Source organism: Anopheles gambiae, chromosome X (genome assembly GCF_943734735.2).
Source record: "Anopheles gambiae chromosome X, idAnoGambNW_F1_1, whole genome shotgun sequence".
Taxonomy (NCBI): Eukaryota; Metazoa; Arthropoda; class Insecta; order Diptera; family Culicidae; genus Anopheles; species Anopheles gambiae.
The window spans coordinates 6,842,445-6,868,295 of record NC_064600.1 but is presented as its reverse complement, the minus strand read 5'-3'; the positions used below and the strand labels follow the sequence as shown (position 1 = coordinate 6,868,295).

Below are 25,851 nucleotides of genomic sequence, written 5' to 3'. Positions count from 1 at the left end.
CGGTGTGGTCGGCGCTTTGAGCGTTGAGAGCCCGGTTCCGGCAATCCTCCGGCAAGGACATTCGTATCGGAAGTTGTAGTAGCAGTCAGGACACTTCCTGGAGAGGGTCGGTGGGTGCATCATACAGTAGAAGGTGTGTGTGTATGTTTGTTTGTGTGTATGTGACCATCCATATCCAGTTTTTCCCATTGGCGTGAGGAAACGAATCGCGGGGTCCGAACGAATCTTTCTGAGAGCGAACACTCGCGTTTTGCCTCCCTGTGTGGGTGGGTGGGCGACTTGTAAGCGGTAGCGAAAGCGCTTCCCTAGAGAGAGAGAGAAAGAGAGAGCGAGCGAGAGAGCGAGCGAGAGAGAGAAAGGGAAAGAGAGCGAGATGGAGAGAGAATGAGTGATCCTTTATAATGGATCGCGCCGGCATTGCCGGCGATTATTTGCCGTCCGAGCGCCATCCAATCGAGACACTGCCGGCGACGACCCCCCCTCCCCCCTCCTGCCACACCACCAGCAGGCCTCCGGGTTGTCCTTGCCAAACCCACAAAAACAAGGCGGCTCGAAACCGGCAATTTAATTTCCGACTCCGGGAGGCAGCGCTGCTGGACAAGTGATCTAAGAAGCGACAAAATAAGTGTTTTGTGTTTTGTGTTGATCCACTCAAGTGACGTTGCGTGCATGTCTGTGGGTGTGGGTGTGCTGAATTCGAAACGAAAGTGAAAATCTTGTGCACAACTGTGTTTGCTGGACACATCGTCCCTCCTTCCTGAGGCGAGGCTGAGCTTCTTTCTTTTTTTTTACGGACAATCAACCCTCACAATTCCTACGATAAAACACGCCTTGCTTTGCCGGGGCTTTGGGCGTAAATGGGAAAAGCCAAAGGCCAACGCCACAAGATTCTTCTCAAAGCGGTCTGCTGCGACTGTGCGTGTGTGTGTGTGTGTGTGTGTGTGTGTGTGTGTGCATTTCCTTGAGAGCCTAAAATTAGACGGCCCAAGTAGCTCGGCGCGGCGCGCCTCGTGCGTCTGGTGAGTTTGGAGGTTGCAGGAATTTTGGAGAAGAAGCCCGCATTTTACTGTTTTCGTAATTAAATTTGTAAAAAAAACACCCCGTGTTAATTGGTTTGTTTGGTGTGCGATCGGGTGACGTCTCTATTGTGTCGTCTTCCCCCCCCCCCCCCCCCCCTCCAACAACACCACCACCCCCATGTGGTTCAAATTGTACTGCACGCATGATAAGGATCAGGCACTGGAGAAAGGGGCCGTGATCGGAATATTTGGTCTGTTCGTTACCGTTCGAGCAGTTGCTTTCAAATTAAACGGCGATCGATTAGCGATTGACCATGTCGACCTAGAGAGAGAGAGAGAGTGGTGCTGTTAATTAAAGGGAGCCGCTGTAAAAGGCAGAGATGTACGTGTGCTGTTAAGGGGCCGCGTACACACCTGTTGCCTTCTACAAAAAAATAAAAAAAATCCCGGACGTACGCGACGAACCTGCCGGGAAGGGTGTCGAATCGGATCAGATTTGTTGGAGATGATGCTCTGGTGTGATTGGCGATTAGTGGCATCCGCTCCTGCAAGCATCTCCTAAAATGGTTGAAGTTGAAGAGGAAGAATTTGAGGCATCAATTTTCTCTGAAGAATTCTTCAGAAATTCCGGAACTTTCTCTCATTATCCAAATATAATTCGGATCGGTTTGTTTCTTTTTCTTTCTTCTTCTCAAGCTCTCAAGCATCTCAACACACACTCCACGCTCGGAAAGGGAGGACATTTAGATGCCGCCTTGTGGGGTTTTTTTTTTGGAGAATGTCTTTGGAAGGCAATTGATCTAACACAGTTGCGTTGAAAGTGCTTGGCTCTTTTCCGGCAAGACTACTCCAAGACCTACTCCCACTGCTCTGCTCGAATCGAATATTGATCATAGTATAGGCAAAAAACCAACAAAAAAAGAAACAAGCTCTTCCCAAGCAAAGAAAAACTAAAAAAAAAACACTTTTTTCTTGTGTTGTGCAGCCGCTCAAACTAATCCTTCTCGACATTGCGTTTTTATTGTGTGTGCGCCTTCTTCTTCCTCTTCTTCTTTGTGGCTTCTCCACCATCCACAGCTCCTGCCACACCGGCAGGAGCTTATTTTTGGACGAGCTTGTTATTCGGCCGCGCGGCGACCGGAGCGCTTCGGTGAGTGGTGGGCCCCCTTTTTGGCGAATGAGTTCCAATCGCCTGTGTGCGTGTGTATGGGTGGGTGTCCTGTTTTGGGGCGTGCGAGAGAGGACCTGTTGCATTCAACTTGTTTACTATCGCGTGCGCCGTTCGTCGTCGCTTCTACCCCCCCCCTCTCCCGCCCCCCCTCCACCCTTCGTCCTGTTTTCGGAATGTGTGTCGGGCGATAAGTGGGTTTTGGTTAAGCAAAAGATTGACCTCTCTGTGTTTGTATGTGTGTGGTAGGAGGGAATCTGAGTGGAAAGAGCTAGACACTGTGTGGGTGTTTCTTGCGCGTGTCTGTGTGTGTGTGTGTATGCTTAGCGCGTTTGCCGGTTTTTTTTGTAGCAATAGCAGCAGCAACAACATCCTTTCGCCCGTCCGGTCGGTTGTGTTGTACTGTGCTTCTTGGAGGAAATTATAATCCCCCCTCCATCGGTCTAAATTCAGCTTTGGAACAGAGGGGGGGGGGGGGGGGGGGGAAAGGGTACTTACAGAGTTTTCCAGGGGCTCTCATAGTTGTGCGACACTTCCCTGACTCTTTCGCCCATTTTGAACAGGCTTCTTAGAAATTCCTATTAGATTTGTCCACCAAGGATGCTATAGAGTCCAATTCCCAATAAGTTAAGTTCATTTCAAGTAAGAAAGAGTCAATTAGGTGTCCCACAGCTGTGCGAAAACCCCTGGAAAACCCTGTATAGGGTATTTAAATAATTTATTCATTACTCAAACAAAATTCTTCCCCAAAAAAAAAAAAAAAACCAATATTCTTATTATATTCTCTCTCTTTTTTTCTTATTTGTAGATCAAACTTTATACCTCGCCCCTTCTTCCTTGCGTCCTTGCGGTGTTATGCGAGCCGGCCTACCGCCCCCTCCCCCGGTGGTGCACGAGCGGCGGCAAAAATGGTCCCACCAGTAGCGAGCAGCAGCAGCCGGTCGCCACGGACGTTTGACGCAGCTCGTATCACAGCCCGGGACCGGGCCGGCAGCAGCAGCAGCAGCAGTGTGGGCGGCGGTGTGGGCCGAAGCCTAGAACGATGCGCTGTGTGAGGCAGGCGGGAAGATGAAGCAAATGTAAAGAGTGTGTGTGTGTGTGTGAAAGTGAAAGTTACAAAATTATAACAAAACAAACGACAAAAGCTACTATCAAAAAATAGTTTTGCGAAGAGAACATTTTTTTTGCAGCAGCAGCAGGGTGACGACGACCGTGAAGGCGGGGGCTTTTTCCCCCTCACCCACAATCAACCAAACGCTTGAAGAAGAAGAAGAATAAAATTAAAGAAAAAAAACGCCAACAAAAAGCCATCTTCAACTCAAACTGCCGAGTTGTGCCGTGGGAGGGGACATCATGCTGTCGGCGGTGGAAAACCTGGGCCCGTCCGGGCCGGGCCGTGTCCCACCGTACCCGCGGCACCATCCGCAAAACCACCACCAGCTGCCGCACCCGGGGCAGCAGCATCTGCCGTACCATCCGCTGCACTCGCTGCTGTCGCCGACCTCGCTCGGCCAGCTGCATCTGCCGCCGCTGCTGAGCGCCCAGACGCCGCTGCAGCCGCCGCCCCATCCCATGTCCTCGGTGGGCGGCGAGTTTGTGCGGCCCTACCCCAAGCAACGGTAATAACAGAATGAATCTCTCTGTCACACACACACAGCAAAAAAGCTGATCTTTTTTTCTAATTTTCTTTTTCACTTATTTTTGTAGGTACGACGACAACCGTGGCTTCAGCATACCGTCCGCGCTGACGGCCGAGCGGCGGCTCAAGTACGGCGATCCGCCACCGCCAGCACCGGCCGTGCCGAGTTCGTCCAGCGCCCCCGCCCACACCCAAGCTGGCCCGATCAATCTGGCGGTGAGTAGTGGTGGTGGCGGTGGCAACACCAGCAACACCAGCGGAAGTGGAGGTAGTGGCAGCGGCGGAAGCGTAGACGAATTTGTCGGTGGTGGCGGGGGCTTCCCCCCCTACCTGCCACACTATCAGCCGTCCAATGCGCAGGAAGCGGGCAATGGTTCCCGGTTTTCGCCCGGCGCAAATGCTCCACCGGCCGTCGCTGCCTACCAGCAGAAGTATCAACAGGAACAGCAACAGCAACAAAAATACCAACAGGAACAACAACAACAACAGCAGCAGCAGCAAATGCTACAATTTCTTGGAGCTCAGCAACAACAACAGCAGCAGCAACAGCAGCAGCAACAACAACAGCAACAACAGCAGCAGCAACAACAGCAACAGCAAGCGAACGGAAACCGGATGCTTTGCTTTCCCGGCATGCCGTCACTAGACGTGTTTGTCGGCTATCCGGGCCTCAACTACGAGATGTATCCGTACAGGTACGCTAGTAGTGTGTTTGCATGTGTGGAATTGAAATTATTAATTTGGAGCCTTTAAGAAGTTACGTCCCCGGACACTAACTGATGGAGCATGCCTTTAAATTAAGATACAAAGGAAATTGTTTGATCGTGGATCATACACGTACCACCAGTGCTGCAAAATAGCATGAGCATCACGAGATATTCACCAACGAAAACATTGAATATATCCGCGGTAGCTTGATGCTCATTGCTGATACTCAATGAAAGTGCGTCATGACATGCCGAATGCGACGTGCGACTGCTTGAGTCAAACCCGATACTCTGACTGACAAGCTGAGCTTAATGCCGCCGCAAGCATAATCATGACTGTGTCACCAACACTCATGATTGAAACGAAGCTCAAATCAGCTGACGTACACAACTGAGGTGATCAGAGGTGAGACTCGAACAGTTGGTGGACCAATCACATGCTTGGTGACATTTTGTTTAACACCCATCTCTTGATCACTCACTTGGTCATGACATTTTCTGTCGGTGATAATCACGACCTTTTTGGAATATGCTTGGCGTGTGATCCCAAGCAACAAAATGAGCATTATTTTCTCGCTCTATCTGCTTAGATTGTATGTCGGGGCAAACAGAGCGAGAAAACATGCTGATTTTGTTTCATGGAACCACTCGCACGCACCGCATACCTCCCATGACTATCGTGATGATCACCTGCATAAAATGTCATGAGCAAATGACTGACCAAGAGTTGGTTGCACACAGTGTCACCAAGTATGTGATGGTCGCACCAACTGTTTGAGTCTCACCTCTGATCATCACTCGCTCGTTGAGCTCGTGACGCTGACATGATTTTGGTTCAGCTGGAATTTGTCATGACTTTGTCAGTGACATTTTTGCAGAACTGATCATAGGAAAAAAAAAGTCATGACATAGTGACTGGCCAAGCGTTTGGTGCTAAAATGTCACCAAGTGTGTATTGGTCACATCAATTGTTTGAGCATCACCTCTGATTATCACAATTGAGTATGTGACGCTGACATGGATTTTGTTTCAGTCAGATTTTTTATGACATTGACAGTGACATTTTGCTGCACTAGCAGGACTTGAAGACTGACGGGTATGAGGGTAAGCTGTCCGTCATTTAACAAGTGAACTAAAAAAAAAAAACAAAAAGACTAGCGAAATAGTAGGAATGAAAAGTAAAAACAAGATAAAAATAGAAAACAAGGGAAAGTAAAGGCAAATTAGTAAACGTTAGATCGATTGCCAAGGAAAAGAAGACCGGAAAAGAAGGGGCAAGGACAATTGAAAAGTCATAAAAAAACATGATAAAATAACGGTTGTGGATGTGTGTTAGACTGAAGTGCAACGGCTTGCCATTGTTTTCTAATTCTATTTCGCCTCCTTTCTTCTCTCCTCATTCCAGCCGCGTTCATGGACGGTCCAACTATTTACCAAACCAGCGACCGCTGGAACCGCGCTACACGTCCGCCGGTACCGCTGCCTCCTTTTTGCCACCTCCCCGTCCAACGCCTCCGTCGGCGGATGCTGGTGCGGCGAGTACTGCGCCGGCCGCCGGAAGCCGCCTACCGAAACCGGCCGCCGCACCGATCGGCATCAAACCGAACCGATGGCTGATGCCATCGACGGCACCGTCGCCACCGGCCGCGCCGGCCACCATCAGCTCGTCGCAGCATGCCGCCGCCGTAGCAGCAGCAGCAAGTGCCGCACCGCTCAGCGCGGGTGTCGATTCGCTTGTCGCTTCGTATCGGGCGCTCAGTTCGGCCCACCTGCCGCATGGCATGGGTGGCTACCACCAGCATCGGCTTTGGGCCGAATCGCTGTCAGCGCAGCAAACCTACCTGACTGATCTGCCACCACCGCCACCACCACCACCACCGATCGGTGAGGAGGGGAAGGGACTGCCCAGCCGGCTGTACCATCCGGCACTGCTCGCGCACGACGCGCAGATGACGCATATCGCTGCCTCGCTGCAGGACTCGTTCATGGCTTCCCGGCAGCAGCAGCAGCAGCAGCAACAGCAGCAGCAGCGCCATCGCGCCAAGTGTGCCAACGGTGTACCGTCCAGCACTGCCACTGCCAGCAGCAACACTAGCAGCAGCCACCAGCCGACGGTCAGTGGTAGTGGACCGGCGCGGCCCGAATTTAAGGTGCCGATCGGGGCGGAGAAACAGCCGCCGCCGCCGCCCCGTGCAGGAGGAGGACTGGTGCGAGTCGAGCCGCAGCTAGCGATCGGTCCCGGACCGTCCTACACCCTTGGGCCGGGGGGAGATGGGCTGAGCCGTGGCAGCAGTCAACGCGGCCACTACGAAGCCAAGGCACACGACATGCCGGAAGATGCAGCCGCCCAGCAGCAGTAAGTAGCAAAAGGGATGTTGGTGTGGGGTCTCGCGCTAAGCGATAAGAACAGTTGAACTAAAAGCGATTGCATCATTTTAAATTTGTTGCATTTGAAGCGAATGAGCCAACGAATGATTACATTTTAAAGGTCTGAAAACAGTCGTTGCCGCACGATTTTGTCTCTAGCTCTACGATTTGTTTCATTTTTGACAGTGTATGTCACGTTTTTGCCTCAAAGTCATCAATTTTAGACAGCTTGTTATCCAGTTTTGTTTGTTTCTAATAAGAGAACTCTCTCTTGCCTTTGGTAGCGGTCTAAGATAACATCGGTGATGAAGTGGGTGTTCGGAGGAAAATTACCAGGTTTTAATTACATTCCTCATACATACTTATGTAACAATAGCAAACATTTGGCTAAACAAATAGTTATTGAGGTTTTTGTGTTTTTAAAAATAGTTAAAATTGTATTTCTGTAAAACCTCCCTAAAGTATGTTATTTGTATATTTATACGATTTTTAAATGCATTAGATTGTATAAAAAAGCCTATTTTTCGAAATGTCTTTATAGTTCTGGTGCGACCTTAAATTTTTTTTCTTAGTCACGTAATAATGATCTTAGAATTAAAAAAAAAATTAAGACGTGAAATAGTATTTTGCAGTATTCATACATGCTCTGTTTTATCTATCTCTTCCGAATTTTCGGCAAATCGTGAAAAAAAAAGTCTTGCCATATCGTTACGGTAGGCGGTGTAGTTAGGATAAGTGTTGGGTTTCATGAATCTTTCGATGAGATTCCGTCATATGAATTAGCAGTGATGAGTGAATCGAATCTAGAATCGACTCTTCAAAGATTCATGAATCTCTAAACATTCACGAATCCTCAAGAATTCATGAATCATACGATAAAAGATAAATAAGTAAATCTTCAGAGATTCACAAACCTAAAATATTTATAAATCCATTAAAATTTATATATATCCAGAGAGTCATGAATCTTTGGAAAAGTGTGATTTTCAAAATATTGTATTTGCACGATTCCACCTAACAACATAGCCATCGTGGATTCAAGCCTCGCATGGACCGTCTCCGCGTAGCTTTCCAAAGTATCTCGAAATCCTGTATAGGCTGGCATGACAACGTAAGTTATTACACCAAAAAGAAGCATAATGAGAAGCTAAGGCTCTATGAATCATTAGAGATTTACTAGTCCCTTGAGAGTCGTGAATCTTTCGAGTTTTATGAATCTTTCGAGATTCATGAGTCTTTCGAAATTCTTGAATCTCTTGAGATTCATACAGATTTGGAGATTCTTTAGTCTTTGGAGATTCATGAGTCTTTGGAGATTCATGAATCTTTCGAGATTCATGAATCTTTCCAAATTCTTGAATCTTTAAGATCGAGATTCAGATTCATTGAATCATTTCAAAGATTCATTCAGATTCATGAATCTGAATCATATTTATCCAACAATTTCAATAGATTCGCATTTCTCAAAAGATTCACGATTCTCTATGGATTCATGAATCTCAAAGGGAGTACAACTTCAAAGATTCAAAGAACTTGGGCTTCTCATTATTCTTCTTCTTGGCGTAACATCCTACGTGGTCATGCCAGTCTATACAAGCTTTCGAGACTTCTTGGCAAGTTCCACGCAGCCGGATAGTTTGTTTTGCTACGGGAAGATGGTCCATACGAATCTTTGAATGAATCGCTTGAACCCATGACGGGCATGTTTTTAGGTTCATACCTCTCTAAAGATTCATAACTCCTGGAGATATATACAACTTTAATGAATTTATGAATATTTTAGGTTTGTGAATCTCTGAAAATTTGTTTATTTTTTGAGATTCATGAATCTTTAAAGAGTCGATTCGAGATCCGATTCAACACTAGTTAGGATAGACTATAGGTAAATATGAAATGCGTTTTGATGCGACCTCACACTCTAGCTTGTTCTGATCTGCTGTGAGCAACGTTTCCCCTGGTGAAGCAGCACGCAGAGAAGCGGAAAGCTGTTCTGATTTCCCAAACAATTCGTTCTTGCTTTCGGTTGCTCTCCCCAAACTCCTTGCAGTACGCACACACACACACACACACACATAGTAACGTTTGCGTTTTATTCCTTTTTTCTCCACAGCATACTGCACACGACGGTGGTGAGGCCAAAAATGTTCCTGCGCGGCTCGATGATTTCGTTCCAGAACGGGGTGAAGAAACCGGTGGAGGAGGTGCGGCTGGAGGACTTTCTGCGCACCGCCGCCATCTCGCCGGACGTGCGGCTGACCGAGGCGCAGACGCGCCGCATCACGCCCCGCTACAGCAGCGGCGGTGTCGACGGTGGCCCGGGCGAGCCGTGCAAAAAGATTCTCGTCCGCTTCACCTACGACCAGCAGCAGCGTTACGTACGTTTGCGTTTTGTGTGGGTCCAATTTTTGAAATCACGTTTTAACGTTCTTCTCTCTCACTCTCTTTTCGTCCCGACAGAGTGCGCTCGAGACGACGATCGACTATCCGTTCTTCGTCACTACGAAGGGCTGGGCATCGTACAGCCCGGACCGGACGTTCGCCAACTACGGGCTGGAGTGTGCCCGGATCGAGCTCGGGGACGTGTTTATCGTGCTCGTGCCGCGCCACCAGTCCGGCGAGCGCCAGCTGCTACTCGAAGAGGAAGAGGAGGAGGAGCAGCGGGAGGAGGTGCAGAAGGAGCAGGAGGACGAGATGGTGGTGGAGGAGCAGGACGATGGACCCGAGCGGCTGGTCAACATGTTTTCGCTCAAAGCGGCAGAGCAGCAGCAGCAGCAGCAGCAGCAGCAGCAGCAAAGTGCGGGCCAGCACCATCACCCTTACCACCAGCACCACTTCCATCGGCACCACCGGCAGCAGGAAGAGACGATCACCACCAGCAGCAACAGCAGCAGCCCGCCGATTCTGATCGACGACGAGCCGTGCCGGGACTGGCTGACGGCTGGCGTAGGCTCAGCGCCGCCACAGCCCGTCGGGTACGCCGCCGGTGGCAGCAAGCGCCGCCCGGACAGCCAGCGCCGTGGCTCGGCCAAGCGCAAGCTGGCGGAGCAGCACGGGCCGCCGGGCAGCAGCGCTGGCGGTGGTGACAGTCACCACCACCCCACCGATCGGAAGCGTCGCACCGCCAGCAGCGACTCGATGGAGTAGCCTTCCCAGCGCGCAGTGTAATATTAAGCAGTAGGGCGGCCTTAGCGTGCTGAAATGCTGCGCCGAACAAGCGGGAAAACAAGAGCTAGATTTAACAGCAACAATTGTTAAGAAAAATGGGAGGGGGAAACAAAGGGAAAACTTTTTAAAAGTACCGCACTAATCGATTTGCAAGTGGCAGCGCAGCAACAACAGAGCACACACACAGAGAGAGCGTGCGTGATTTGCTCGGTTTTACAGGTGTTTGTAGAGGAAGCTAAGCTGGGAAGGAAATCCATCCACGCGGGGCAGCATACTGCTTTGGGGTGTGGTGGTGTTGTATATTAGTTTGTTTTTTTTTTTTGCTGCTGCCCCATAGGGTATTTTGTAAGAGGCATTAACCGAGAATGACTGCCATTTAGTGATTTTCTTTAAACGTTTTCATTTGTTAATCTAATCCCTTTTTGGCGGGAGAATGAAAGGTCCAACAAAGAGGAGGAGAGCAAGGAGCACCAATTCGCTAGCCAAACAAGAAAGGAGGAGGAAGAGTAGGAACGGGGGGATGGTCTCCGAAAAGACTGATTTAACCACACGCACACACGGCTGCGGTGGTGTAGAGGTTTCTCGCGCACGGTTTCACGAACAACGCGTTCAAGCGCAAACAACGCACATACACACACGCGCGCGCGCGCAGGAAAACAACATGCTGCAGCATCTCCGGCACTTTTGCTGCTGGAAAGCAGCAACATTTTTGAATCTCTTGGCTGCGCACCGCGCAACCCGCTAGGAGCGAGCGACTCAAACAAAACAAAACAAAATATTCAATTGGTATTGCGCCGAGGAGAAGGGAGGAGACGCGCGCGTACCTGTGATATGCTTACCGGGCCCCTCTTGCGCCTCCACACGTATAGCTATACATATATGTACGTCTATGTATGTCGGTTTCCCGTCCACTTAGCAGCTAGTGCGCGCGTTGTTTGAAGCTTATCGAAAACGAAAAAAAAAAGAAAACAGGAAAACCAAACACTCCTCCATATGATATAGGCCACAGAACACACACACACACACACACACTCGTTGTTTACACTTTTCTGTCACATTTTGCATTACTTTTCTTTTTTTTTAATTAACCCATTTTTTTAATTTTTTCAGTCTTTTTGTTATTGTTTTGCTAGAAAAAGATATGATGAATTTTGCATTGGAGAAGATTGAATTACTAACCATGAATTGGCATTTACATAATATTGCTTCCTTTCTTCTTCTTCTTTTTTTGCTCATAATAAATTGCGTAGTTGCTATTCTGCAGATGCGCGGCTTGCTGTGTGTGTGTGTGTATGTGTGAGGTGGTGCAGTGAAGTCGTGTTAGTTAGAAAGAAGAAGAAGAAGACGAAAAACACAGTCAGTGGTTCAGCACTAGGTTCCTTTTCGCTCGTTTGATTCTCATTATTCTATATCATAATAAAGAGAAAGAGAAAGAGAAAGAGAAAGAGAAAGAGAAAGAGAAAGAGAAAGAGAAAGAGAAAGAGAAAGAGAAAGAGAAAGAGAAAGAGAAAGAGAAAGAGAAAGAGAAAGAGAAAGAGGAAGAGAAAGAGGAAGAGAAAGAGAAAGAGAAAGAGAATGAGAAAGAGAAAGAGAAAGAGAAAGAGAAAGAGAAAGAGAAAGAGAAAGAGAAAGAGAAAGAGAAAGAGAAAGAGAAAGAGAAAGAGAAAGAGAAAGAGAAAGAGAAAGAGAAAGAGAAAGAGAAAGAGAAAGAGAAAGAGAAAGAGAAAGAGAAAGAGAAAGAGAAAGAGAAAGAGAAAGAGAAAGAGAAAGAGAAAGAGAAAGAGAAAGAGAAAGAGAAAGAGAAAGAGAAAGAGAAAGATAAAGAGTAGGCAAGGAAAAGGATTAAGTAGGCATTTCGGCATTTTTGGCACTGTAAGTTACTCTCTGTCCATAAGCAACAGATGTGTAAGTGTGTGTGTATCTGTGTGTGAGTGTTAAGCAGCTGTATGCACCGGTGAATATGATGGAAGAACTCAAAAGGATGAAGTAAAAGAATACATACATATATTTAGTAAGGCATTTGTATTGGTTTTAAGCAAAAAGGGACAGCAAATGGGAAGAGAGAGAGAAAGAGAGAGAGAGAGAGAGAGAGAGAGAGAGAGAGAGAGAGAGAGAGTTGAAACAAGAAAAAGCGGTAGCTGATTGTGTGTGTGTCTATGTTAAAAGGAAATGAGATGAAAAAAAACAACCACACAGAGACACAAACACACGCACACATTCACACTGACATACAAGTCGTCGAAATCAGGGACTAAAACTAAAGATAGACGAATATACGCCTAGGATTGTGTTGTTCGTTTTTGTATAGATGTAGATGTACTTCTCGTCGCGCGCGCTTGTTTGTGTGTGTGAGTGTGTGTGTGTATATAAACGGAGGCTTAACGGCAGAGGTTTCATTGATTGATAGAACAGAAGATGCAACAAACAAACAAACAGATATTTTACGCACACTAGGCTCACTCTTACGGTTGATTTTCTTGCGAGAAAACAAACAAAACACAGCACACAGGGGAAAAAGGGAAGAAACAACATTTTAATCCTCTCTATATATATGTACCATACAACGAAAGAAGAAAAAGAAGAAGAAGAAGAAGGGAAGAAGAAGGAAGGAATGTTGCATGTATGTGTATGTGTGTGTGTGGGGAGGCCTGGTAGGGTGTCTTCAAAATGGTGTGAATGTGTAAGCTTTAATTCCCCCCCCCCTCCCCCCGCGAGCTTTCCGGGTGTGTTTGTGTGTGTTCGTCCAAGTAGCTAGGATTACACACTAGTGTGAGATTATTTTTTCAACCAAAAGCACTTGTGTGTGTGTGTGTGTTTCAGAGAGGAAAAAGAGAAGGAAAAGCCCGTAAACGGAAACCGTGTACATAGAGAGTGATATAGACATGTTGCAGCACACACAAACACACACACCCCCACGAGGGATGGGCCGAAAGGGGACATGCAAAAACTGATCAGGGCAGGTGCTGTCCCTCAGCCGAGATATATCGACAGAGCGCCGACATTGGTTCAGAGCCCGCGAAAGCCATACTTCCAGTCCATACTTAGCCGCGTGCGCGCGCGCGCGTGCGCCTTCTTCGGTTGTGCATTATTCGCTGTGCCGTGAAAAACAAACAAACAAAACAAATAAATCTAGCTACAACTAAATGTTATGGAAACAGAGATACAATAAAAAGAAAACAGTACACAAAATAAAATGAAACATACGCTACTACTTTTTTCGTTGCCCTGTGGAAAGGGAGAGTTCGTCGTCTGCTCTTGTTGGCCTGTGTCGTACCGGTCGGATGATTGCTGTGTCCTTCGCTTCGATGTTGAGCTTTGAAATTTTCACTTTTTACAGGGTTTCAAATCAATGTTATATATTATATTATATTATATTAGTATCCATCACAAACTTCACATCACAATTCGATTAAAAAATGGCTAGTAACGTTTAAATAAATAAAAAATGGTAAACAATTGTAAAACCCCTCAGTCCCGAATGGCCGACGACCCGCAGCGACAAGAAGCTCCAAATAATGGTGAAAATGAAGACCGAAGGTAAAGTCGCTACATCGCGTTCGGGTTGGCCCAGAGGTCGATGCAACCTGCCAAACAGTGAATACCTTTCAAATGATATTGATGGAAGAGAAATTATTTGTTCTGCTTAGTTTAAGGCTACTAGCTGGCCAGCTCATTTGGTCAGGTTACAAGGCTGCGCAAATAAATGCCAAAGATCTCTTTTACTCTTAAAAGTACGCCGAAATTAATGGCCTCTTAACCCAATTAAAATGAAATACTTATAACGACCTCTTACGAGATCTGAAACCAAAACCAAACCCATACTGGTCCTGACACTTAAGCATTACATATTCTGACTCAAGCACTGCACATCCTGGATCCTGGATCTGATATCGAACCTATACCGGTAATAGAACCGATACTGAATCCATACCAGTTCAGGAATCAATATCACTCATATCGGTTCAAAAACTGATTATGAACCAATATCTGCTCTGGAACCTATCATTAACCCATACAAATCCTGGAACCTATCATGAGTCCGTACCGGTTCTGGAACTAATAATGAACCCATACCGATCATGAATCTTTACCGGTCCTGGAACCTATCATGATCTCTTTCCGGTCCTGGAACCAATCATGAATCGATATTAGTCCTGGAACTGAAAGTAAACCCATAAAGGACCTGGAACTGAATACCGGTCCAGGAACCAATCATGAACCCATACAGGTCCTGGAACCTATCATGAACTCATACCGGTCCTGGAACTGATACTGAATCCATACCGGACTTGGAACTGATACTGAACCCATACCGGTTCTGGAGTCGATCATGAATCCATATCAGTCCAGGAACTGAAAGTAAACCCATAAAGGACCTGGAACTGATACTGAACCAATACCGGTCCTGGAACAAATCATGAACCTATACAGGTTCTGGAACCTATCATTAACTCATACAGGTCCTGGAACCATGCATGAACTCATACTGGGCCTGGCACCTATCATTAACCCATACAGGTCCTGGAACCTATCATGAACCTATACCGGTTCTGGAACTGATACTGAACCGATACCGGTCCTGGAACTACTCATGAATCCATTTCAGTCCTGGAACTGAAAGTAAACCCATAAAGGACCTGGAACTGATACTGAACCAATACCGGTCCTGGAACCAATCATGGACCCATACAGGTCCTGGAACCTATAATGAACTCATACAGGTCCTGGAACCTATCATGAACCCATACCGGTCCTGGAACTGATACCGAATCCTTACCGGACCTGGAACAGATACTGAATCGATACCGGTCCTGGAACTACTTATGAATCCATATCAGTCCAGAAACTGAAAGTAAACCCATAAAAGACCTGGAACTGATACTGAACCAATACCGATCCTGGAACCAATCATGAATCCATACTGATCCATACCCAGCTAACCGACTTGATGACAACCCCGGCTCCTAGGACTCATTACCGACGGAGGCTTCACGTCGTGTGAACTTCCCTGTGCTCAATTATCTCAAAGAAAAAGAGCTCGATTGTCGCAACGACAAGAACAAGAAACAAGAACAAGACGCTATTTTTTAATCATCGCATTTTAATTCAATTTTATTTAACCGCATTTCTTCCCGCAGCTGTACCCGTTGGGGTGCATGATGGTAAGAGGTACAAACCGAACGCTTTAATTTACACGTTTATTTTTGCTTTTTGCTTGAACCAATGCACCCCAAACACAATAAGACATCTAAAAACTCTGAAAGCAATGAAACAAGCGCACAGCGAAATTACAATAACAACACAATCACGTTTGCTTTTGCTACACGGGCTAAAAAAAGTATACAATAGAGATAGCAAAAAAAAAAAGATACAAACTTACAAATTAAAAAAAAATGGTTCCCTTTACACACGAAAACTGCGGAGAAAAATTAAAAACAAAAAAAAACTGGCCTATAAAAACTATCCTCCTTCTAAACACGCACACACACACACGGTTCTTACATTCTTTTTTTTTGTTTTCTTTTCTTCCACTACTATACCTTCTTGCTGTACACACACTGTAGCTATGGTTGTAAATTTACACGCTCACTGTAAAGCTTAAAACACTAAGAAATTGGAGAAAATGAAAAACTATTTTAAAAAAATAAACAAACACTCCATTCAACACAGCGAGTATTGCAACACTTTCTGTCTCTCTCAATCTCCCTCCTTCTCTCTCTCTCTTTCTCTCTGTCTGTTTAAACTTAAATCGCATTTGCTCGAGGAGCTTCCTTAACCACTACACCTTACACTCTATACACCTGACTCCTTCGACAGCATTTGTATGTGTGTGTGTGTGTGCGTTGATTGTGTCTAAATTTTTCAAGCACGTACACGCCCTCCACTCCCTCGCCCTTTGCTGACAACAAACAAAACCAAAACAGCGAAATCGCAACCAGGCGCCTCCATCGGTTGCGCCATTTTTGCTTACACCCACGGCGTCCAGCCCTCGTACAGCACGGCCAGATTGTTCGGATCCATCGCCTCGTCGATCATCCAGCCGACCTGGTCGGAGACGCCGCACCGCCGCCCCGGGTCCGGATCGCGCCCCTCCAGCTTCATGCGGATGCGCCGCCAGACGGAGACGGCGTACGCGTTGCGCTTCTGCTCCTTCTGCTCCTTCTGCTTCTGCTCCTCTGCAAAACGAAAGAGAGAAAAATAGATTAGTGTGTGAGAGTGTGTGTATGTGTGTTTTGTTTGCATTTGCAAAACACGTACTGCGATCGACCGGTGGCAGCGGCGGTTCGTGCGGTGCCAGTACGGACGAGGAAGCATCACCGCCCGCATCCGTGCCGCTCACGTCCTCCTGCTCCTCCTCCTCCTCCTGCTCCTCCTCATCCTCGACTGCGTCGTCCTTTTCGTGCTCCGCTTCCTCCTCCACCACCGCCACCAGCTCGCCACAGTCGTCCGGTGGCTGGTCGAACTGGAACAGCTGCCCGAACACGTCGTGCAGCCCGGCGAGCAGTTCGTCCACCATCGCGCCGGCCGCATCGGCGGCGGCCCGCCCATCGAGCCTCAGTAGCGCGTCGTGCAGCGCCTGCAGCAGCTCGAGAAAGCGCCGGTAGCGCTGGAGATAGTCGCGCAGCGCGACCGACCCGCCGATGCGCAGCTGGGTGCGCAGCAGCGCCCGGATGTCGCCGACGATGGCGTCGTGGGCGCGCACCAGCCCGAGCAGCCGGCTGGCGGCGGCGGGCAGGGCCGCCCGCACCGTGCGCTCGTCCTGCTCGAGGCGGGCGAGCTTGGTCAGCACCTGGTCGGTCAGCTCGTCGATCAGGGCGCGCACGTTGCTGATCCAGGTCGGGTCGATGACGCCCTCCGGGTCGAGCAGCTCGACCAGCGCCTCCTCGGTGGGCGACACGAACGAGGGCCCGCGCAGCGTGTACCCGGCGAGCGTCTTCTGCCACCGGTCAAGCTGGGCGGTTAGGTCGGCGGCGAGCCGACCGTGCAGGGGCTGGTGGTAGCGCAGGACGGCTTCGCCGTGCTGGTGCGCGATCGCAAGCGACTGGCGCCAGCGGGCGCATCGCTCGGCCCCGTGCCCGGTCCGCTGCTCGAACGCGACCGGCAGCTCGAGCGGGCAGAGGGGTGGATGGGCCGCCGACGCCCAGGCGAGCCGGTTGCGCAGCGCTTCCGTGGTGCGATTGAGCTGCCGCAGGGCCGTGTCTAGTGGGGGCAGCAGGGCCGTGAGTGTCTGTACCGCTTCGGAAAGGTTGCGCAGCCAGTCGGGATCGTTTGCAGGGGGTGGCTGATGGTCCGGGGGGTCGCGGTGGTGCTGCTGAAGAGCGCACAGTGGTAGTACTGCGAGTGGGGCACGGCCGGCCAGTCGCAGCCGAACGTACCGCTGGATGAAGCGCTTGACCGGGGCGGCACAGTCGGGCGGCTGCGGGCCGGCTGTCTGCCGGTGGTACGGTGGTACGTTGCGCAGCTCGTACATGCTTTGAAATTTGGCCACTTGCAGCAGGGTGGCAATCAGGGGGGCGAGCTGTTTCGTTGCCGCTTCCGGATGCTCGTAGTGCCACACCTAAAATGTAAATTAAAAGGTAATTAATTTTGTTTTTTATTTTGTCTTGCTTGGTTTCATACAGCGCCTACCATAACTATATGTACAATCGTTTTTTTGGGCGATTTGCGGAAAATCCGTAAGAGATAGGTAAAAAACAGTGACTCTGTATGAGTTGTGCAGAATAAAATTTCACATTTTTGAAGAAACAAATTTATGGTCGTACCATAATTTTGAAGACACTTCGACAAACAGGTTTTTTTGTGCTAACTAACGCATTTAAAAATCGATCAAAAATATAAATAATACATTCTAGAAAGGTTTTACAGAGTATGTTTTAACGATTTCTAGAACCGGACCTTTCTAGAATATTTATTTATTTATTTATTAGTTTATTACTACGGCCTTGCCTTATTGTCGGACTCTTTCCGACCTGGAACCTTTCTGTAATATGTTATTTATATTTTTGAACGATTTTTAAATGCGTTAGTTAGCACAAAAAACCTGTTTTTCGAAGTGTCTTTATAATTATAGTCAGTGTTGCAAAATGTCTTGCTAGCAAAAGCTTGATGCTCATTGCTGATACTCAATGAAAGTGTGTCATGACATGCCGAATGCGACGTGCGAGTGCTTGTGTCAAACGCGAAACTCTGACTGACAAGCTGAGCTTAATAACGCCGCAAGCATAATCATGACTTTTTTTCTGGCTATGAACAGTGTCATCAACACTCATGACTGAAACGAAGCTCAAAATCAGCTCACGTACACAACTGAGATGATCAGAGGTCGGTGGACCAATCCCATGCTTGGTGACATTTTGTTTAGCACTCAACTCTTGATCACTCACTTGATCACGACATTTTCTGTCGGTGACAATCACGACCTTCTTGGAATATGCTTGGCGTGTGATACCAAGTAACAAAATGAGCATTTTGTCTCGCTCTGTCTGCTAAGATTGTATGTCGGGGCAAACAGAGCGAGAAAATATGCTCATATTGTTTCTTGAAACCACTCATTAGCACCGCATACCTCCCATGAGGGAGTAATCCTTAGTGATAATCATCTAAAGAAAATGTCATGAGCAAGTGACTGACCAAGAGATGGTTGCACACAATGTCACCAAGTATGTGATGGTCGCACCAACTATTTGAGTCTCACCTCCGATCATCACAGCTCGTGACGCTGACATGATTTTGTTTCAGGCGGAATTTGTCATGTCATTTTGTAGAATTGATCATAGGAAAAAAAAGTCATGGCATAGTGACTGATCAAGCGATGGTCGCAAAAATGTCATGAAGCATATATTGGTCGCACTAATCCTTTTGAGTATCATCTCTGATTATCACATTTGAGTAGGTAACGCAGACATGGATTTGGATTGAGTCAGATTTTGGTATGACATTGACAGTGACATTTCGCAGCACTGGTTATAGTACGATCATAAAATTGTTTCTTCGTACTAAGTCGTGTAAAAAATGTTAAAAAATTGAAAAAATATACGACGATGTGAAATAGTATTCTGCACAACTGATACATTCACTGTTTTAACCTATCTCTTGTGGATTTTCCCCCAATCGCCAAAAAACAACTGTCCATATAGTTGTGGTAGGCGCTGTAGTGATCCAGCTCTTACACTTACACCGAGTAGCGCTGCCTGGTCGAGCAGCTCGACGCTACCACCGGTCGGCTTCACCGTGCCCGTCGTCCCGGGCCAGTCGGCGGTCGGCAGACCGTGCAGCAGCTCGTCGAACGGCAGCACGAGCGCCTCGGGCAGCTCGTCCACGATCAGCTCGGTCCAGCTGTTCGCCAGCATGCAGGCCATCCGGTGCGCCTCGCGCACTATCTTGTACCGCGTGCCGTCCCACTGCCCCTGCCGCAGACAGTGCTCGACGTTCAGCACCAGCTGCTCGAACTGCTCGTGCAGCTGCAGAACGCACGGGTCGTCCTCCATCTCGGACGCGGTGCCACTGTCTCCACCGTACAGCGGCAGCAGCTTGTCGTGGAACGCTCGCAGCTGCCCGTACTCGGTCGCCGTTTGCTGCAGCCCGGCCGGGCTGCTGCCGCACTCCTCCACCAGCCGGTCGAGCAGTCGGGTTAGGGCGGGCAGCTGCAGGGCGACGCCCCCATCGAGCAGAGCACGCTCCGCTTCCAGCAGGGTCCGATTGAGCTCGACAATGCGCTCGAACGACGGTCCGGGTGGTGGTGGATCGACCGGTTGCTTCTCTCCCTTTTCTCGCTCCGTCTTTTCGAGCAGTTGCTGGTGCTCGCGCACAATCTGTTGGGCGGTTTCGAGTGCTGCCGGCGGGTCGGCGCCCTCATCCGCCAACCGCCGATACCAGTCGGCGTACCGGTGCAGTGGGTGTGCCGCCGGTGGCACCTCCTCCTCCTCCTCCCCGTCACGGTACTGCTCGAGCAGCTGCAGGATGCGTTGCGCGATCGGTCCACCGCGCCGCTGCAGCTCGCTCAGCTCCACCCGGGCACAGGCGTACGCCTGGTAGTCCGCATCGTCCCGGGGCAGAAAGGCAACGAGCAGCTGCTCCGTCTCGTCTCCGTCCGGGGGCTCGAGCTGGGCGGCGGGCAGTTGGGCCAGCTCCTCGCGCAAGCCCTCCAGCTCGGGCGTACCGACCGCCCGGCGGACCCGCTCGTACTGGGCGAGCTGCTGCGCCAGCCGGTCCGCCTGCTGGGCCATCTGCGTCCGCTGCACCCCGTACACCTCCTGCAGCTGGGCGCGCATCTCGAGCCGCTGCGCCAGACTCGCCAGCGGATGGCTGCCGAACGCGGTGTCCAGGTAGCCGACCTCGCCGATCAGCTGCAGCATCTGCGAGTAGAGGCTGCGCAGCCGCTCCGACTCGGCCGTCTCGCGCCGCACCTCGCCCAGCTCGCGCACCAGCTTCTGCAGGCAGAGCAGGTGCTGCAGCAGCTCGTCCCGGTTCTGGTACCAGTCGGTGCGGCACTCGGCAAACCGGACCGCTAGTGTGTCGCGCGTCACCTCCCGGTCGAGCTGCTTCTTCGCCTGGCTGATGGAGCGCGTCGTGGCCACGCTGCCCGGTGCGTGCGAGGCGGCCGCCGCCGTCGAGACGGTAATGTCGGTGGCCGTCATCGGCAGGCCGCTGCCGATCTCTTCGCCCACCGCCCAGTCCACCAGCGGATCGTACACGAACGCTTCCAGCAGGGTGAGCAGCGTCTCGCGCCCCTTCTTCAGCGATTTCAGCACGTGCTCGCACGCCAGCCGGAATGTACCCTGGAGAAACGAAAAGGATTTGTGATTTTAGCTTTGATAGGTCGATTACAACGCTCCAAAAAATTAAAAAAACAATTTACTTCGATGCGAATGGTAAGCAATTGTCCATAAATTACGTACCACAATTTGCTTTCAGATTTAGAACCCATTATTGTTGATTGAGTTTGAAACACACTTTTTGCAAATGGAACATTTTTTTTAAATTTTTTTACGTAATTACTGTTACGTAATTTATTGACGGCACCTACTGTTTACGAACAAACTGTAAAATTTACAGTCCTTGCCGATTAATGTTGGCTCTAATTCAGTTAAAATAAATATTACGTTATTTTGACTTTTTTTTTTAATAAAATTGTATTTTATACTTTTCTTAGGCAAAAATCAGGCTTTAGTAACACGAAGCTGTACAAGTATCGTTAGTATTTTGTTATAAAAAGCTTTAAACGTTCACTCATCAGTTAAAGGTAGCGTCAAATGGCCCTCAACATAGTTATTTTTGAAGCAATGCGGCCCGCGAGCTGAAAAGTTTGGAGGCCCCTGCTCTAAGACATCAATTTTCGGCTGATTCTCCCTACAAGAGTCAAACATTGATAACTTACAGACAAAAATAGGTGCGTTAGAGTAGAAAATTGATGCTTTAAGGCTATGCTGCAGCAAAAATCCACAAAAATACTTAAAGTAATCATTTCGACGAATGACCCAGAAGAAAAAAATTATTTAATAATAAGACATACAAACTATTTAACTGCATATCAAACTGGATACGATTTCGAGCAGAAGATACTACTCGAAACCCTTGCAATGTTTAGCGGAAAAAGTGTATTTTTGTTGATAATTGTACTGAGTTTTATTCACACTTTCTGAACAGCTTGCGACGCCTTGTGTTATAATCTGACAAATCACAAACAAGGCATGAATGCATCAGCTAAGGTAAACAGTTCAGTAAGTATGCCCTTTTTTATCAGATTCTGTGACAAATCGTTGTAAGATATCTGTGTAGTGTCTTAAATAACCTTCGCGGCTAAAAAGGGACTCTGTTTGGAGTCACCCAGGCATATTCTAATCTTATAATCCAGTCTTCTCGACGTCGAGTTGAATTTTGTGTGTTCATTTGTATGGAAAAGTTCACTTTGGAGTTCATTTTCTCGGCTCGAATCGAATCGAGTTCAGAGCAGAATATGCCTAACCGTAAAACAGCAACCTAGCTTGATCCAGACAAGATTCGAACCTGAAACCGGACGATGCGATAAGGTGCTGCGTTGTACGGCTATACCACGGGACCGGCCGAATCACAACGAGTAAAATTGCAATATAAAGCAGTCTCCAAATCTTGCCATGAAGCTGTTCTGGTGTACGGTAGCGTGTTAAATAAATAGTTTAGTTTCTTCGTATTGCTTCTCTGAGAATATGCCTTACGACCAGTGAAACTGTCTGCATATTTTCTCCGATTGAATATTTTTGACAATTTTTTTTTTATCCACCAAAGCAACTTATCACGAACCACAGTGTCCTCTCCCGCGGTGTAGACACTTTTATTAAGCTTCCAACCCCATCCCGAAGGCAAATAGAAAGCTGAGGGAGAGACCCGCTTTTTTGCGAGGATCTCCGCCCCTTCTCCAATCGCGTCAGTTGGCGAAAGTTTATCTAGCCAACGCGGCCGCCCGAATCCTCAGTGGGGGAGCGCCGTGGTGGGCGAAGTGACTTATCTTGCCCAGTTTGTTATCGCTAAATCTAGTACCTTAATTGTCTCTTTACCGACAAACGCATCTCCCCCCCATCATACCCGCCACCTGCACTCAATCGATTATTCATTAGAGCAGCCACGGCGCATTTTACAGATCTGGGACATGGGGGGTACTACTACTACGGTACCAGGACAAAAAAAAACAAACGATGACGTGCTGGGTGGTGATACGCACACCTGAAACATTCGCACGGATCTTACCGACGACTCACAGCCCCGCGAGGTCCCGATAAACGATGAGTTGCATTTGTTATCGTTTTTTTTTTTAGCGAGTGAGCTATATATTACCAAAGACAGATTGACGAGGAGGCGGGGGCGGGTGGGAGTTGCCGCAAAAAGAAAATGAATCAACGATGGTTTTGGGTACGCATTCTAGGAGAGCGTGAGAAAACAAAAGAAGTTTGACAAATATCTCGCTTTTAAGCAAAAGACGCAATTAGATTGCATACCTTCGGGCGGTTATGCGTTCCCAAGGGAGAAGATGGTGTATTAACACACACTGTGCAAGAGGGTGTGACAGAATAAATCGTATGGAGTCGCCAGAAGCATTGGGGGCAAGGTACATATGGGGAAGGAAGAACAAACAGAAGAAACACGAGGCGGCACGAGTTTTCTCTTCGGTGGCCTTCGGTGGCAATGCTCTACCATGCGTGGGTCCCCTCTCTGTCACAACAAACCCTCCCATACCCCTTCTATCTATTCCTATTTCACCTTTTCTTTGCTTGCTTCTGGTGCCGGCCGGTTGTGTATCTTACAATTAACCTGATGATCCCTCACGCTCGGTATGCGTTTTTTTTGTTGTTGTTGCTTCTCTTTGCTGCCCTGTGTCCACACACAGGTCCATACGGGGTGTCCGAGATCTACTCTTGTAGGCTTGCATATAGTGACCGCTGAAGAGATATTGTTTTTGTTTGCTCAACTACAGCAACAGCAACCCAACAATACGTACACGCAAACACACAAATCGATACGACAGTGGGGCAAAAAAAAAAAGCGTGCGGCTTGTACGCACTCACAAGTACTCCTGGCGGGCGCTGCGAACGAAACGCACAAAGCCGCCGGTCATCACCTTTCTCAACGGAGTGGAGTGCAGACGAGGAACACCTGCGAAATAGTGACGAATTGAACCGGTTTTCGGCCGTGGTGCTTCAATTAGGCTCTGCGCGGGAAACGATGGCTGGCGGGTGCGGGGTGTGGCAGTTCTGCAGTTCAGTCCGGCGTACACCGTCACGGTAAATCTGACAGTTATCGGATCCCCGGCTGCTCCTCTGCCGACAGCTCCTCATCATTAGAGTACGCTCCAAACTCTTTTTGATGCGCGGTTTCGAGAATTTGAACGCTGCCAGAATCGAACGCTGTTTGATTCAATGGGTGCGTGTTTTTTTTTATGCTAGGGTCTCTCAACATCATCTTGGGAGCCTTCTCCAGGGTACGCGAAGAACTCCTCACACATTCAGGATATCATCGCATTGAGGTTGAATTGTCTGTAGGTCCTCTTCTTGGTTGAAAGTTGAAGGCGCCCAGTTTTGTCCCACACGAGCCTAAACACGAACACGCTGTTCGCCGCCCTCGTCCACCCATCAATGTACGGTACAGTGCCTCAACCGGGTGGAAGGGGCATCTGTCTGGGAGCGTGTTGGGCCGCGCTGCTTCACTGTTTACCGTACGACGTCACCATGCGCGCATATATATCTCGCGTATACACGCGTGGTCACCGTTTGGACAGTATGGAGAGCAGGATGGAAGGAGGGCGCGACAGCGACAACTCGTCAGCGCACTACAGCGCCGCGTGTTGGGTCGGATTTGCAAAAGGAAGCGCGCACCAGTAGCAGGCTGTCGGTAACGTACGACGGTTGCACGGTTGCTAGAGAGCGCGCTGCTCTTGCCGTTCTGTGGCTAGGCGGGCGTTTCGAGCAGTGTTTGTTGAAGTGTTCCCGGAAGCCGCGATGAGTTGAGGAGCACTCCACCATATATCATCACAGAGGCCGCATCCCCCCAAAAAAAAAGTGTTCTTGGTGTGTTTGTTCTGTTTTTGTTCGGTGTTCAGTGGAAGCTAGTTTTGTGCGTTCAGAGTGTTTTTTGGAGAATTTTGGGGAATTGTGTGCAAGACATCCGCTGTACAACAACCGCACAAAAAATGGAGTCTCCAGAAAGGTAGTGATTGGTTTTTTGTTGTTATTGTGTCAAAACTTCCTGGAGCAGTAGAGAATTCTGAAGTGTGAGTGAGATTTTCGGTGAACCGCGTCAGCTGCAATCACAAACAAACCCGCAAACAATCAAATTCCACCAAATACGCACAGTCGCAACGATGGCGACGACCGCTGATGCAGCGTCGTCGAGCAGCAGCAGCAGCAGCATCATCCCGTTCGTCGACCGGGTGAACGTGATCCACAAGGATCTGGTCATCTGGATCGCGATCGACGGCATCCTGATGGTGTGCATCTTTAGCGGCAACATCCTGACGATCATTGCCGTCTGGTACTACCGGCGGCTGCAGTGGCTCATCTCGAACCTGTTCGTGCTGTCGCTCGCCATCTCGGACATCTTCGTCGGGCTGACGCTGCCGTACCATCTCGCCTTCTACATGGGCGTCGATCTCGGGCGCCAGAAGCACCTCTGTCTGCTGCGCTTCTTCGTGCTGATCATTGCGTGCAGCGTGTCGATCTGGAATCTGATCGCGATCGCGGTGGATCGGTACATTGCGATCTGCTACCCGCTGCACTACACGCGGTAAGCCCGGTTTGGTGCTGGGTTTATTGGGTGTTTTTTGTTCGTGTTGTTTGGGGCATTTGCTCACAGTGCGCTCTTTTTTCCCGGCAGGTTGATGACCAAGCGTACCGCACTGACGATCCTTGGGTTCGGCTGGTGCCTGGCGATCTCGATCGCCACGATCCCGCTGATCTGGAACAAGTGGGAGACGGCCCAGGAGTGTGAGTTCGACGAGCTGCTGCATCCGTGGTATGTGGCCGGCGTCATCACGCCCATCTTTTCCGTCGTCTGGCTGTGCCTGTTCGTCGTCTACTGGCGCATCTGGCGGGAGGCGTCCAAGCACGCGAAGCAGCTGCGCGCTCACGGTGGCGCGTCGGAGCGTTCCTCCAGCGACTGGAAGTCGGTACAGGTGAGCTGCTGGCAGGGCCATCCAACGCGTTTGGCAACGTTGGTGATTAGTGTGATTAGATTCAGATTCATACATTTCAAAGATTCAGTAACATTCATGAATCTGAAACAGAGTTGCCCATCTCTAGTGATGATCTCAATTGAATG

General features: G+C 48.9%; 3 protein-coding genes across 14 annotated transcripts in view; 2 read left to right on the top strand and 1 right to left on the bottom strand.

The window, feature by feature from the left end:
• The window catches only part of LOC5666826 (ataxin-1), a 43,297-nt gene extending 31,133 nt beyond the window's left edge, over window positions 1-12,164 (top strand). For 11 of the 12 annotated variants that reach the window (XM_061646228.1, XM_061646217.1, XM_061646288.1 and 8 more), the window contains 5 exons: window positions 2,996-3,806; window positions 3,895-4,521; window positions 5,939-6,889; window positions 9,011-9,275; window positions 9,358-12,164. In XM_061646228.1, the coding sequence (XP_061502212.1) occupies window positions 3,541-3,806; window positions 3,895-4,521; window positions 5,939-6,889; window positions 9,011-9,275; window positions 9,358-10,044 (2,796 nt within the window). In that variant the 5' untranslated portion in view covers window positions 2,996-3,540 and the 3' untranslated portion in view covers window positions 10,045-12,164. Of the gene's footprint in view, window positions 1-429; window positions 1,020-2,995; window positions 3,807-3,894; window positions 4,522-5,938; window positions 6,890-9,010; window positions 9,276-9,357 lie in introns of those variants that run through there. The other variant, XM_061646300.1, reaches the window with a different exon arrangement.
• Window positions 12,165-15,148: 2,984 nt separating this feature from the next.
• LOC4576162 (serine/threonine-protein kinase Smg1) overlaps window positions 15,149-25,851 on the bottom strand; it is a 26,726-nt gene continuing 16,023 nt past the window's right edge. Inside the window, exons 6-8 of the mRNA XM_061640602.1 lie at window positions 19,242-20,843; window positions 16,324-17,623; window positions 15,149-16,241 (exon numbers count right to left, since the gene is read on the bottom strand). Of these exons, the coding sequence (XP_061496586.1) occupies window positions 16,033-16,241; window positions 16,324-17,623; window positions 19,242-20,843 (3,111 nt within the window). The 3' untranslated portion in view covers window positions 15,149-16,032. The remainder of the gene's footprint in view (window positions 16,242-16,323; window positions 17,624-19,241; window positions 20,844-25,851) is intronic.
• Window positions 24,431-25,851, top strand: part of LOC1271887 (histamine H2 receptor) — a 2,612-nt gene continuing 1,191 nt past the window's right edge. Inside the window, exons 1-2 of the mRNA XM_310742.4 lie at window positions 24,431-25,317; window positions 25,408-25,705. Of these exons, the coding sequence (XP_310742.4) occupies window positions 24,896-25,317; window positions 25,408-25,705 (720 nt within the window). The 5' untranslated portion in view covers window positions 24,431-24,895. The remainder of the gene's footprint in view (window positions 25,318-25,407; window positions 25,706-25,851) is intronic.